The sequence below is a fragment of the Symphalangus syndactylus genome, chromosome X (assembly GCF_028878055.3).
Source record: "Symphalangus syndactylus isolate Jambi chromosome X, NHGRI_mSymSyn1-v2.1_pri, whole genome shotgun sequence".
Taxonomy (NCBI): Eukaryota; Metazoa; Chordata; class Mammalia; order Primates; family Hylobatidae; genus Symphalangus; species Symphalangus syndactylus.
The window spans coordinates 16,904,462-16,918,494 of NC_072447.2; the positions used below are offsets into that span (position 1 = coordinate 16,904,462).

At 45.8% G+C, this 14,033-nt stretch overlaps 1 protein-coding gene across 8 annotated transcripts in view; it reads right to left on the bottom strand.

Annotated features, from left to right (window-relative positions):
- Positions 1 to 14,033, bottom strand: part of ARSL (arylsulfatase L) — a 33,106-nt gene that overhangs the window by 12,120 nt on the left and 6,953 nt on the right. For 3 of the 8 annotated variants that reach the window (XM_055267108.2, XM_055267109.2, XM_055267110.2), the window contains 4 exons: positions 13,010 to 13,052; positions 8,362 to 8,483; positions 6,096 to 6,218; positions 2,253 to 2,676 (listed from right to left, as the gene is read on the bottom strand). In XM_055267108.2, the coding sequence (XP_055123083.1) occupies positions 2,253 to 2,676; positions 6,096 to 6,218; positions 8,362 to 8,483; positions 13,010 to 13,032 (692 nt within the window). In that variant the 5' untranslated portion in view covers positions 13,033 to 13,052. The other 5 variants (XM_055267104.2, XM_055267102.2, XM_055267105.2 and 2 more) reach the window with 3 other exon arrangements.

A 14,033-nucleotide genomic window follows, 5' to 3' on the forward strand; every position in this document is an offset into this window, starting at 1 on the left:
GTGACATGCACCTGCACTCCCAACTGCTCAGGAGGGTGGGGTGGGAGGATTGCTTGACCCCTGGGAGGAGGAGGTTGCAGTGAGCTGAGACTGCGCCACTGCACTTCAGCCTGGACAACAGGATTAAAATCCTGTCTCAAAATAAATAAATAAATAAATAAAAACCCATACTGGTCTAATGCATCTTTTTCCCCCTGAATATTAAAATGTTCTAACTCTACTACTTAATGCAAAGTTAAAAGAACTGTAGGTTATTGTCTGACATGACTTTTATTTTGTTCAATTATTTCAATATCTATTTTTAACCTCAAGCTTTAGCTTATAGAATAAGTGGTGCCGCACATTCCATTTTCTTTATAATTGCTATCATGTAGTGAGGATTAGGACATAAAATAGTTATAAAAACACACTTTACAAATGAGGCATATAGGGTTATTCATATTATTTCCATTGTCCTCCTTGAAAGCAGTATTTTAGCTTCTCCCTCCCTTCACCCGGCCTTCATGGTCTAATCTAGATCCTTGAAGCGTAAGAGCAATGGTGAAGGTGTTAGCCTTAATTAGAACACGTCAGGCTGGGCATGGTGTCTCATGCCTGTAATCTCAGCATTTTGGGAGGCTGAGGCAGGAGGATCACTTGAGCCCAGGAGTTCGAGACCAGCCTGGGCAACACAGCCAGATCCTGTCACATTTAAAATCAAAAAGAACACCACAGTCTTACTTGCTTTAATTTGCAAGCTAATTGTCAATGTCCTTTCTGTCATACATTAGGTATTGCCATGAAGAACTCTCTAAGAGGCTGGATGCAGTGGCTCACGCTTGTAATCCCAGCACTTTGGGGAGCCGAGGCAGGTAGATCACTTGAGGTCAGGAGTTCAAGACCAGCCTGGCCAACATGGCAAAACCCGTCTCTACTAAAAATATAAAAGTTATCTGGGCATGGTGGTGCATGCCTGTAATCCCAGCTACTTGGGAGGCTGAGGTACAGGAATTGCTTGAACTCAGGAGTGGAGGTTGCAGTGAGCCAAGATTGCACCACTGCAGTCCAGCCTGGGCCATAGCTCGAGACTCTGTCTCAAAAAAAAAAAAAAAAAAATTCTCTAAGAATGTTGTAGGAGATGATGATAATCTCATTGTCACCAGGTAAGTTGACTTTTGATGGTGTCACCATCTTTACTAGAATGCCCTTGGGGAGCATGAAAATAGCTGTGTAGTATTGAGAACTATTTTCATCCCATTTCTCCTGGTCCCACACAGGAAGTTTCCTTGCCATAAAATTGACTACAGGCTGAATTCTGCCAAAAGACATTTGACTTCTGATGATAGACATTTTTTTAAGTTTATAATTTATTATAAAGCCCTTCAGGTGATGCAGTTTACTTAAATAGTGTCCGTAGTGATCCGAGGATGCTAATGGAATAAGACTGACCCCAGAGTAGCAGCAAATTCCAGCTGACCTGTAACAATTTCTTTTTGAGACAAGGCCTTGCTCTGTCGCCCAGGCTACCATCATAGCCTCACTACATAGCCTCAACTTCCTGGGCTCAAGTGATTCTCCTGCCTCAGCCTCCCAAGTAGCTGGGCCTACAAGTCCATGCCACCACAGCCAGCTAATTTTTAAAATTTTTGCAGAAATGGGGTCTTGCTGTGTTGTCCAGGCTTGTCTCTAACTTCTGGCCTCAAATTATCCTCTTGCCTCAGTCTCCTGAGTAGCTGGGATAACAGGTGTGTACCACCATGCCCAGCTCAGCTGTAACAATGTTTTAATGGACACGAGGCAAGTCACAGGGCTCCACTGACCCTCATCTATGCCTCATTCTTACCAAAAATTTGTCCTTCTAGGTCATGGCTATCCCATTCTTCAAACATCAATTGAAGAAGAAGACTTTTTTTTTTTTTTGAGATGGGTTCTCCCTGTCACCCAGGCTGGAGTGCAGTGATGTGACCTCAACTCACTGCAACCTCCACTTCCCAGGTTCAAGTGATTCTCCCACCTCAGCCTCCCGAGTAGCTGGGATTACAAGCATGCACCACCACATTGGGCTAATTTTTGTATTTTTAGTAGAGACGGGGTTTCATCATGTTGGCCAGGCTGGTCTCGAACTCCTGACCTCAGGTGATCCTCCCACCTCGGCCTCCAAAACCACTGGGATTACAGGAATGAGCCACCATGCCTGACTGAAGAAGACTATTTAGGATGCGTTTTCATTCCAAAGCTGAGTGCTTGGAGGAAGCTGACCCTTTTCTGCTGACCTTTTGAGAAAGGACGCAACCTCCTGCAGAATAAGGGGCGTCGTTCTTTGGAAGCACATGGGCTGCTCCGTGATGGTGTGGTTTCTCATCAGAAAGCAATCCGCATGGACAATCAGAGCACCCACAAAATAGGAGCTTGTGAGGAGGAGGACGGCCGAAAGGGCTGACCAGATGACCGGCATCCACGAGACGGGTATCAGGTGCGTGAACTTCCCTGCTACCAGTGTGAGGGCAACCAAGGCCAGGACTTGGAAGAAGAAGTTGAGTTTTTGTTCCAGGTTCACACGCTTCTCTGAGAGTTCCCAGCGGGCACAATCACCCATCAAGGAGAAAGGCATTCCGTAGAAATGGTCAAAGCCATGGTGGAGAGGGTGGTGGCAATGATCGCTGGCTGACTCACAGTTGAGACCCAGATGCCATTTTCCTGCGAGGCAAAAAGGATGTTGATGTGACAAGCATCTGAGCATAACTGGACATGTCGATATTGACTGTTTGTCACATTCCTGATACTCTGTTAGACACTGGGGGGCCGGGAGATTGCAAAGAAGTGTGGGCAGCATTAGCTGTTATTTGCACCACAATCTGGCCTCATCGTTTCAGGGGAATGAGGACCCCATGTGTCAGCTTTAACCAAAATATTAGTTACCTGTGACAGGTGGAACAAATTACTGTAAAACTGTTAGCTTAATACAACAGAAATCTATCCTCTCCCAGTCCTAGAGACCAGGAGTCTGAGATCAAAGTGTCTCCAGGCCACACTCAAATTGGAGGCTCTAGAGGAGGATCCTTCCTGCCTCTGCCAGCTCCTGAGGGCTCCAGGCCTCCCTGGGCTTATGGCCGCATCACTCCAGTCTCCATCTCCGTGTTTCCATGGTGTTGTCCTCCGTGTGTGTCTGTGACCTAATCTCTTGTCTTATAAGGACAGCAGTCATTGCAGTAGGGCCCACTGTAGAGACCTCATCTTTACTTGATTATATCTGTAGTGACTCTATTGTGAGCTGGATCCTGGCCTGCCTCAAATTCATGAGTTGAAGCCCTAACACCCAGGACCTCAGAATGTGACTGTTTGGAGACAGGGTGTTCAAAGAGATAATTAAGATAAAATGAGGTCATTAATTTGGGCACTGATTTGGTTTGGCTGTGTCCTCATGCAAATCTCACCTTGAGTTGTAATAATCCCTATGTGTGAAGGGTGGGGCCAGGTGGAGATAATTGAATCATGGCGGTGGTTTCCCCTATACTGTGCTCATGGTAGTGAATGAGTTTCACAAGATCTGATGGTTTTATAAATGGGCGTTCCCCTGCACATGCCCTCTTGCCTGCCGCCATGTAAGACATGCCTTTGCTTCTCCTTTGCCTTCCACCATGATTGTAAGGCCTCCCTAGCCATGTGAAACTGGAAGTCCATTAAACCTCTTTTCTTTATAAATTACCCAGTCTTGGGTATGTCTTTATTAGCGGTGTGAGAACAGACTAATACAGGCTCTAATCTGACAGAACTTGTGTCCTATAAGAAGAGGATATTAGGACACAGACACACACATACTCTCTCCAGAGGCTCTAGGGGATGATCCTTCCTTCCTCTCCCAGCTCCTGGTGGCTCCAGCTATCCCTTGGCTTGTGGTCACATCACTTTAATCACACTGCTTTCTCCTCTCTGTGGCCCAACCTTCCTCTGCCTCCATGTTAAATGAAGCCTTGTCCTTGCACAGTGGGCCCAGCTGGATAATTCAGGATCATCTTCTCACCTCAAGATTGTTCACTTAATCACATTTACAAAGACTCTTTTTGCATATAAGCTAATATTTGCTAGATTCAGAGGTTAGGGCCTGACATCTCTGGGGATCATTATTTAGTCTATTGCACCTTGTTTTGCAGTACAATGATGAAGGCCGGAAAGCACCATGTGATATCATCAGCATGGGCAAAAGACTTCTGGACTTCGGAATTGTTCTCTCTTTGAGAAACCAGTATCATAGTGGCCATGGTTGAAGTGGGTGGTGGGTTTTGCAAGGCACACCTTTCAAATTCAGTCAAAGGAATATACTCTTTGCTTCCACGTAGCCACTACTATGGTGTTGACAAAGAGATGTCAGCCACCCCAATGCTGTCTGCCATCTGGAAAACCTCATGATTTCCCAATGAATATCCCATAAGGATAGACTCTTCTGTCTTAGAAAAATTATAGTTGGCTGGGCATGGTGGTTCACAACTATAATCCCAGCACTTTGGGAGGCCGAGGTGAGAGGATTGCTTGTGCCCAGGATTGCTTGTGCCCAGGATTGCTTGAGACTAGCCTGGGTAGCATGGGAAGACCCCGTCTCTACAAAAAAAAAAAAAAAAAAAGAAAAAATTTACTGGGCATGGTGGTGTAAGCCTGTAGTACCAGCTGCTTGGGAGACTAAGGTGGGAGGATCACTTGAGTCTGGGAGGTCGAGACTGCAGTGAGCTGTGACTGCACCATTGCCTTCTAGCCTGAGTAACAGAGTGAGTACCCTGTTTAAAAAAACAAAAAAAAGTCTATTGGAAAAAATACACCTTTGTTTGACAGCGATGACTGAATCTCCCCAGAACTTTTTTTTTTTTTTGCTAAAAAATTAAACAAAGAACATTTTATAATTTTTAAGTTTTAGAAATATATAATTTATTGAATTTTATACTCATTGTATCCACTAGTCATGTTGTTTGTTATCAATAAATGGAACTGTTGATAAAAATCATTACTATAACACAATAATGATAATGGCAACTTGGTCTCCTCTCAAGGAACTATTGTCATTAATTTTATTTTTCATCCAATACATGACATGCTTTGTTGACTTGTAGAAAAATAACCATGTTAGTTATGGAAGCTGACAGGGAGGTATTAAATCTAGTAAAGACATTTTCATACACACCAAAGGGAAAAATAGGTAGCATTACAGAAATTTTTGATAAAAGAATATATTTTTTCTTATTTTTTTTATCATGGTCTACGAGAACATTGTGTGAGATGCCAAATATTTCATTAAGTTGATGTTCCTTTTCTTTCTTTCTTTTTCTTTTTTTGTAGAGACAGGGTTTTGCCATGCTGCCCAGGCTGGTCTCAAACTCCTGGCCTCAAGTGATCCACCCACCTTGGCCTCCCAAAGTGCTGGGATGACAGGCGTGAGCCACCGCACCCGGCCAGAGTCACTTTTGTAAGGGCACTAATCCCACACATGAGGCTCCACCTTCACGACCTCATCACTTCCCAGAGGCTTCACCTCCTACCACCATCACCTGGGGGCTAAGAGTTTCAACATAGGAATTTTAGGGGGACACAAACATTTAGATGGCAGCACTGAACTAGCCAAGTTGATCCATAAACCAACCATAAAAGAGCTGAAAGTGTTCAGTCTAAGACATTAATGTCTAAGACAAAAAGTCCATGTGAAGGGTGGGAGAGGATCCCACAGAACAAAGAAGCAATTATGTGTTGTGCAACAGAGCTTGGAACATATGCCATAGGCATGAGCACATTTTATTTATTTTTTAATTTATTATTATAATTTTTTTGGTAGACGTGGGGTCTTGCTATGTTGCCCAGGCAGGTTTCAAACTCCTGGGCTCAAGCAATCCATCCGCCTCGGCCTCTCAAAGTACTGGGATTATAGGCATGAGCCACCTTGCCTGATCTAGTATTTCTGGAGTATCTACTTTGCAGAAAACAACCGGGAAAGTAACATGGTTCCTAGATACATGCAGCTTTCTGTCTAGTGGGAAATCCCACAGCACCTCACCCATTTTCCTTTCCAAACTTTTTAGCTGAATGTCCCTCCCATATAAAAGTCATGTGCTTACCACTTTAAAAAACGTACATACCAATGAGTCCAGTGGCATAGCCTTTCTCTTTCAGTATTTTTGCAAAAGTTGTCTCATTTGTTGGAAGACCTCCAGATGCTCCGGTCCACTGAAGAACACGGTAACCAATGCTGGAAACCATCCCTTTGAGCAATTATTAAGAAAAAGAATTACTGTTACACATTTTTTTTCTGTTTGTTATTTATTATTTATTTAAAAATAGAACACTTGGTAAAAATCTCTCCTACTTAAAATTAAATTGAAAATGGACTTCCTATATGACTGCCTAGTGGATTGCATTTTTGGCAGCAAAGTAAATGATTAATTTATTGAAAACGTTAGTGAGAATATGGACTTTCCTGTTATGTGCAGGTTATAAGCAATATAATTCAGTGGAAAAAGAATAAAAATTTTAAATGGTTTTTTGTTGGTTAATTAATTTATTTAAAGATGGGGTCTTGTTCTGTTGTCCAGGCTGGAATGCAGTGGTGTAATCAATGCCCACTGCAGTCTCGACCACCTGGGCTGAAACGATCCTCCCACCTCAGCTACCTGAGTAGCTGGGACTACAGGTGCGCACCACCACACCTGGCTAATTTTTAAATTTTTTGCAGAGACAGGGTCTCACTCTGTCACCAAGGCTTGAGTGCAGTGGCATGACTATAGATCACTGTAGCCTTGAACTCCTGGGCTCAACTGATCCTCCCACCTCAGTCTCCCAAGTAGCTGGGACTATAGGGGCACACCACCATGCCTAGCTAATATTTTTAATTTTCTTGTAGAGACGGCATCTCACTATGTTGCCCAGGCTGGTCTTGAACTCCTAGACTCAAGTAAATCCTCCCACCTCAGCCTCCTAAAGTGTTGGGATTAGAGACATGAGCCATTGTGCCTGACCTAAAAATGATTTTATAATTTCATCAAACTCTTGATATAATCCAAAGGTTCTCAAAGTTGTCTGCCCATTGGAATTGTGTGGGGAGCTTCAAAATATTCTGACGCCTGATTATCACCCCAGGGGTGCTAATTTTTATTGGTTTTGGGTGGAACTTGGGCTTTGGGATGGTAGGAATATCCTCTGGATGATTCTAACGTACTGACAAGGTTGGTAGCCGCTGATAAAATTTTATTCTGCTCTCCAGACATTCCAAATCTCTACCCAAGGGTTTTTTTGTTTGTTTGTTTGTTTCGAGATGGAGTCTTGCGCTGTCACCCAGGCTGGAGTGCAGTGGCACGATCTCGGCTCACTGCAACCTCCGCCTCCCGGGTTCAAGCAATTATACTGCCTCAGCCTCCCAAGTAGCTGGGATTACAGGCACTCATCATCACACCCAGCTAATTTTGTATTTTCAGTAGAGATGGGGTTTCCCCATGTTGGCCAGGCTGGTCTCGAACTCCTGACCTCAGGTGATCTGCCTGCCTCGGCCTCCCAAAGTGCTGGGATTACAGGCATGAGCCACAGTGCCGAGCCTCTACCCAAGCGCTTTAAAATGTAGGTGTTATGTGTTATTATTATTAAGGTTTTATCATTATTCAGCTATGGCAAGGCCAACAGATCAGGAGATGACTGTCATTGGAGAGATAGTTTATTACTCACAGTTCAAGAGGACGCAGGGGTGAGCCATGCTGTGTGACTATATGGGGAAGCTCCAGGGTTGGTCAGGAGGCAGAGGGAGTGAGGGGAAAGCATGGAAAAAGCCTTTCTTATTTATTGTTTTTTTCTTTTTTGGAAAGTAATGGGCAAGGTAGGGTAAGCCGGCTTAAGACTGGCCAGTTCATACAATTTCCGTGGGCTTTCATCTGCAGGGGCTGTCCCTAGAAAGCTGGTACCTGATTCTGGGGGGATTAGGGCAAAGAGAGAGTGGCCCCATATATGAAAATCTCATAAGGGTGATGGTTGGGGGTGTGGGCTCTGGACTGATTGGTTTATCCATGAAAGGTGCACTCCCAGATGACTTGTTTGCTGTCTCTAAGAATTGGCTAGCCCTGGGAGGGCCAGTCCTGCCAAGGTCAGCAAAGCCCTAAGATGTCAAAGCATCAGAATATAAAAGCTGCCTGGGCACGGTGGCTCACGCCTGTAATCCCAGCACTCTGGGAGGTCAAGGAGTGGGGATCTTTTGAGCCCAGCATTTCAAGACCAGCATGGGCAAGATAGAGAGAACACCCCCCCAATCTCTATTTAAATAATAAAAAAAAAAAAACTAATAAAAAAACCAAAATGTAAAAACTAGAAACTGTGATGAATATACCAGGCTGCACCCTGGTGTAGTTGTAAAGAGAGACTGACCTGATCGCACAGGGTATCTGCCCGTGAGGAAGGCAGCTCTGCTCGGGGTGCACAAAGATGCGGCAGAGATGTGTTGGGTCAGCTTCACGCCGTCCTCTGCAAGGCGGTCAATATTTGGAGTCCTATGGAGGGACAAATTAACAGCTTTACTTGTTAAAATTAGACAGGCTTTTCATAAGCATAGCTACATGCTACTTAATAGAAGGTCTGCTGGTCATCGTTGAGTGCTTCAAGATGTTCTCAGGTAATAACCCAAAGGTAATGTCAAAGATTTCTAATGTCTTCTGAACCTTCAAGGAAACATCAACTCATTTAAATAGGAGTGAGTGGCTGGACGCGGTGGCTCATGCCTGTAATCCCAGCACTTTGGAAAGCCACAGCGGGAGGATCGTTTAGGGCCAGGAGTTCAAGACCAGCCGGGCCAACATGGCAAGACCCTGTCTCTACAAAAAAAACTACAAAAATAGAAAAATCAGCCAGGATTGGTGGTGCGTGTCTGTAGAACCAGCTACTTGGGAGGCTGAGGAAGGAGGATTGCTTGAGCTCAGCAGTTTGAAGCTGCAGTGAGCTGTGACTGCAACACTGCACTTCAGCCTGGGTGACAGAGAGACAACCTGTCTCTAAAATAAATAAATGAATGAGTAGATAGAGTGACTAAGTTTCCACAAGGCACTGTTGGTACTGAGAGACCAACCTCAGAGGGAATGCAGAACTGGGAGCCCAGGGCACCTTCTCTGGAGCTCACAGTGTTCATGGGAAGGTTTGACTTCATGGACGCCAACACACTGTAAGTACTACATGAGGGTGGAAGGCTGGAATTCGGACAGGAGGATGGACTAGCTCTAGTTCATAACAGATGGACACGCCATATTTTGGCATTAGGAGGGTGTGGACTTGTCTGTCTGAAGCAGAGCTTTTCAGCAGGGGAGGATTGAAATCCCGCATAAGTGCTGGGCTTGGCTAGATGGATAGGGTTGGGAGTGAGACAGAGATCAATATTGGCCTTCCGCTTACAGGCAACGACACTGATTTCTCCTGTATGTTTGTTTATTTGTTTGTATTTTGAGACTGAGTCTCACTCTGTCACCCAGGCTGGAGTGCAGTGGCACTATTTGAGGCTCACTACAACCTCCCCCTCCCGGGTTCAGGTGATTCTCCTGCCTCAGCCTCCCAAGTAGCTGGGATTACAGGTGCCTGCCACCATGCCCAGCTAATTTTTGTATTTTTAGTAGAGACGGGGGTTTCACCATGTTGGCCAGGCTGGTCTCGAACTCCTGACCTCCAAGTGATCAGCCTGCCTTGGCCTCCCAAAGTGCTGGGATTACAGGCGTGAGCCACCACAGCCAGCCTATTTTTTGAAACAGGGTCTCACTCTGTCCCCCAGAGTGCAGTGGTCTGATCACAGTTCACTGCAACCTCAAACTCCTGGGCTCAAGTGACCCTCCCACACCTCGCCCTCTTGAATAACTAGGATTACAGGTGCATGCCATCGGGCCTGGCTAATTTTTTTTTTTAATTTAAAAATTAATGTGCCAGGCATGGTGGCTCACGCCTGTAATCTCAGCACTTTGGGAGGCCGAGGCGGGAGGATCATGAGGTCAGGAGATTGAGACCATCCTGGCTAACATGGTGAAACCCTGTCTCTACTAAAAATACAAAAAATTAGTGGGGCATGGTGGCGGGCGCCTGTAGTCCCAGCTACTCAGGAGGCTGAGGCAGGAGAATGGTGTGAACCCGGGAGACGGAGCTGGCAGTGAGCCAAGATTGTGCCACTGCACTCCAGCCTGGGTGACAGAGCGAGACTCCGTCTCAAAAAAAAAAAAAAAAAAAAAAAAAAAATTAATGTTTATATTTTGTAGAGACAGGATTTCACTATGTTTCCCAGGCTGGTCTTGAACTCCTGGCCTTAAGTGATCCTCCTGCCTCAGCCTCCCAAAGGGCTGGGATTACAGTCATGCCTGGCTGATAGCATTTCTAAAGCATTGTCCATTATGTACTGGGTGGATAAAAATCATATTTAAAAAATGAAATGAGGCCAGGCACAGTGGCTTACACCTGTAGTCCCAGCGCTTTGGGAGGCTGAAGCGGGTGGATCACTTGAGGCCAGGAGTTCGAGACCAGCCTGGCCAATATGGCAAAACCCTGTCTCTACTAAAAATACAAAAATTATCCAGGCATGGTGGCGGGCGCCTGTAATCCCAGCTACTCTGGAGAGTGAGGCAAGGAGAATCACTGGAATCCCGGAGGCAGAGGTTGCAGTGAGCCGAGATCGCGCCACTGCACTCCAGCCTGGGCAACACAGTGAGACTCTGTCTCAAAAAAGAAAGAAAAGAAATGAGGCCAGGTATGGTGGCTTACATCTGCAATACCAGCACTTTGGGAGGCTGAGGCGTGTGGATCACTTGAGCCCAGAAGTTCGAGACCAGGCTGGGCAACATGGCAAAACCCCACCTCTACAAGAAACTTACAAATTACCCAAGCATGATGGTGGGCACCTGCAGTCCCAGAGTTACTTGGGAGGCTGAGGCAGGAGGATCACTTGAACCCGGAAGGTCGAGGCTGCAGTGAGCTGTGATTGTGCCAGTGCAATCCAGCCTGGACCACAGAGCAAGACTTTGTCTCAGAGAAAAATAAAAAAGAAAAATAAATAAATAAAATAAAAATAAAAATGAAATGAGCAGTCATATGTAGGATGGATTGAGGTGAGGTTAGTGCTGGCACGGGAAGAAAGTAACATTAGGGAGTGTTAGAAAACGCAGAAGTGCAGAACTCTTGAAGTGTGGACTGCCAAGATCAAGGGTTATATGCATTTTCAGTGGCTTCTCTTTCTTCTGGTGTCTGCACTGGGGACACCAGGTGAGTAATTCTCTGTCCCTTGCCTCATGGTGTTATTGCCATAGCAGCCAACGTCCCCGATGCCGAGGTCGTCCGCCATCAGAAGAAGGATGTTCGGTCGGGAGGCGGAAATGTCGCTGGAAGCTGATGGCGCCAAACTTAGCAGCACAGTGAGCATTGCTGCCAGCCAGCTCCTGAAACACAAACTGTCAGAGACTGTATCACACTCCTGTCCATCTCATTTGCAGAACTTGTGTATGGGGGAAGTTGGCATCACTATTTTAAGAGGTATTGATATTATCATCACATTTCAGAGTAGCTTGGAGGACATCTCTTAGGCATTTGATTGTTTTTCTCTGGTTACAATTAACTGATACCGTTGATGGCTTCATTTGGCCTTTAAGTTTTTTTTTGTTTTGATGCTGTAAAGTCTGTTGTTAAGTGATTAAACTCATGATTAACAGAAAGCCTTGGTGGGGTGCAGTGGCTCACTCCTGTCATCTCAGTATTTTGTGAGGCCGAAGCGGGTGGATTGCTTTACCACAGGAGTTCAAGACCAGCCTGCGCAACATGGTGAAAACTCATCTCTACAAGAAATACAAAACTTAGCTGGGCGTGGTGGCACGTGCCTGTAGTCCCAACTACTGGGAAGGCTGAGGTGGGAGGATCGCTTGAGCCTGGGAGGTTGAGGCTGCAGCGAGCTGAGATCACACCACTGCAGGGCAACAGAGCAAGGCTGTCTCAAAACTACAACAACAGCAACAATAAAAAGCAAAAACACACAGAAAGCCTGCCTTAGTCACGGTTTCTTGGATAGATCGGGTCCCCAGAACAGCTATTGCCCCTTCTCCATTCCCTCTTTTTCATTGTTCTTCCTTAAGCAAACTGTGTTGAACATAGGGAATGGAGGCTGGGGTTAGGGTTTGGACCACCCAGCAGAGCAAGGAAGAGACACAAGCTCGGGGCAAGGTGAGAGCACAGTGAGCTGCTACTTCTGACTCTATGAAAACCCTCTGTTCATTGTAGCACGCAGATGCAAATACCCAGGACTGACTTCTTTAGCCCACTGGTATCTGATGAGAGGTGGGTTTGGAGGTGAAGGAGGTTCCAGCCTGGAGGAGAAAGCCCTGGTAGTTGCGTACCATGAGGGAGCATTTCTGCAGGGGTTGGTGACATACAGCCTGCCACTATCACTGCTGCCTCTTTCATCGATGCCACCCTGGGAATGCACATGGACAGCAGGGCCATAGTGTCCCAATCCCCACTGGGATGCAGTAAAGATGTAATCTGAGTCTCCAAGAAGGTTTGCAGTAGGGGAAATCCTGATTTTCCCTGGAAAACCAGACACCTGGCCGATGGTAGAGGTTGATGCCCACCTGATTTGCAAAGAATGAAATACAATTCCTTCTGAGGCTGCCTGGGGCAACATCAAATCAAGGGAGCATGGAGCACATCTATTAATCACGGGTCTCATGCTTCATTCTCCAGATGCAGGATCAATCACTATCAGTGCATTCTGAGAAAGCACCATCAAGAGATCCAGAAGCGGTCAGGCGTGGTGGCTCATGCCCATTATCCGAGCACGTTGGGAGGCCAAGGTGGGAGCATCGCCTGAGCCCGGGTGTTCAAGACCAGCTTGAGCAACATGGTGAGACTCTGTCTCTGTATAAGAAAGGAAAAAAAATAAAGAAGGGAAGGAAGGAAGGAAGAAGAAAGAGAGAGAAAGAAAGAAAGAAAAGAAAGAAGGGAAGGAAGGAAGAAGAAAGAAAGAAAGAAAGGAGACTACTGATGAGTGCATATAATGGTATCTTACCAAGAATGGTGCAGATGTAACATGTTGTCTCTCTCTCTACTTCCTGTAAGACATAAAGATGTCCACAATCACGTTGACAGCAGAAATTGAACTGATTATAAATAAAACAGTAAGTAAGTAATTAGAAAGGGGAACTTTGATTCCCGTTCATGGTATCAATAGCAAAAATATCTTAAAACAATGACCGAAATCTCTTAAAGGAATGCTCTTCCCGAGTGAAAAGGCTTCAAAAATGTTTAATACTATGTTAAGAATGTAAAACATGTTTCAATACACAGCCAGATGGAGTCTTCACAGAAAGAGGAAGAAAGTGGTCATAGGGTCTCCATCCCCTTTACCAGCTTTCATAGCCCATGAGTGATCACAAAGTGATGAGAGAATCCCAGTGTCCGGAAGCAAATTATTTTGTCTTCTGCTTCCTGAGCCCAGGGCAGGGGTGATTCCTAATGTCCAGAAATGCAGACAGAGTCCTGATTTGGAAGGGGGAAGCGGTGAAAGATCAAAGCTTGGATGATACACAAAAGAATCTGAGTAGAGGGTATGAAGATCAGAAATACAAGGAGAGGCTGGGCGTGGTGGCTCATGCCTGTAATCCCAGCACTTTGGGAGGCGGAAGTGGGAGGACTGCTTGAGCCCAGGAGGTCCAGACTTGAAAACAGAACTGGGAGTGTCAGTGTGAAGGAAAAAGGCCTAGAGGACTCTGCAGGCACTGAGTGCTGCATGAAGGAGAGACGCATTCGCCTTCGTCGCTAGGGGTAGGTGCTGCAGGGAGAGGGGGCGACCGTTGCCCACACTTGGAAATGTTCTGTCCACAGAGGGAAACGGGCGACCCCCAAAGCACAGAGGGGCGGCCCCTCAGTCTCGCCAAGAAGTGAGGGAGAGCCCAGGGTGTACAGCAGGAAAGGAATGAGATGGAAGATAACAATTACAGTTGCAGGCAGCAAGAGGTCACCTTCAGGGTACTGCAGTGGTCTGACCCCATGTGGCTTGTGCATGGGACTGAGGACGAAGCTCTGATTTTTCT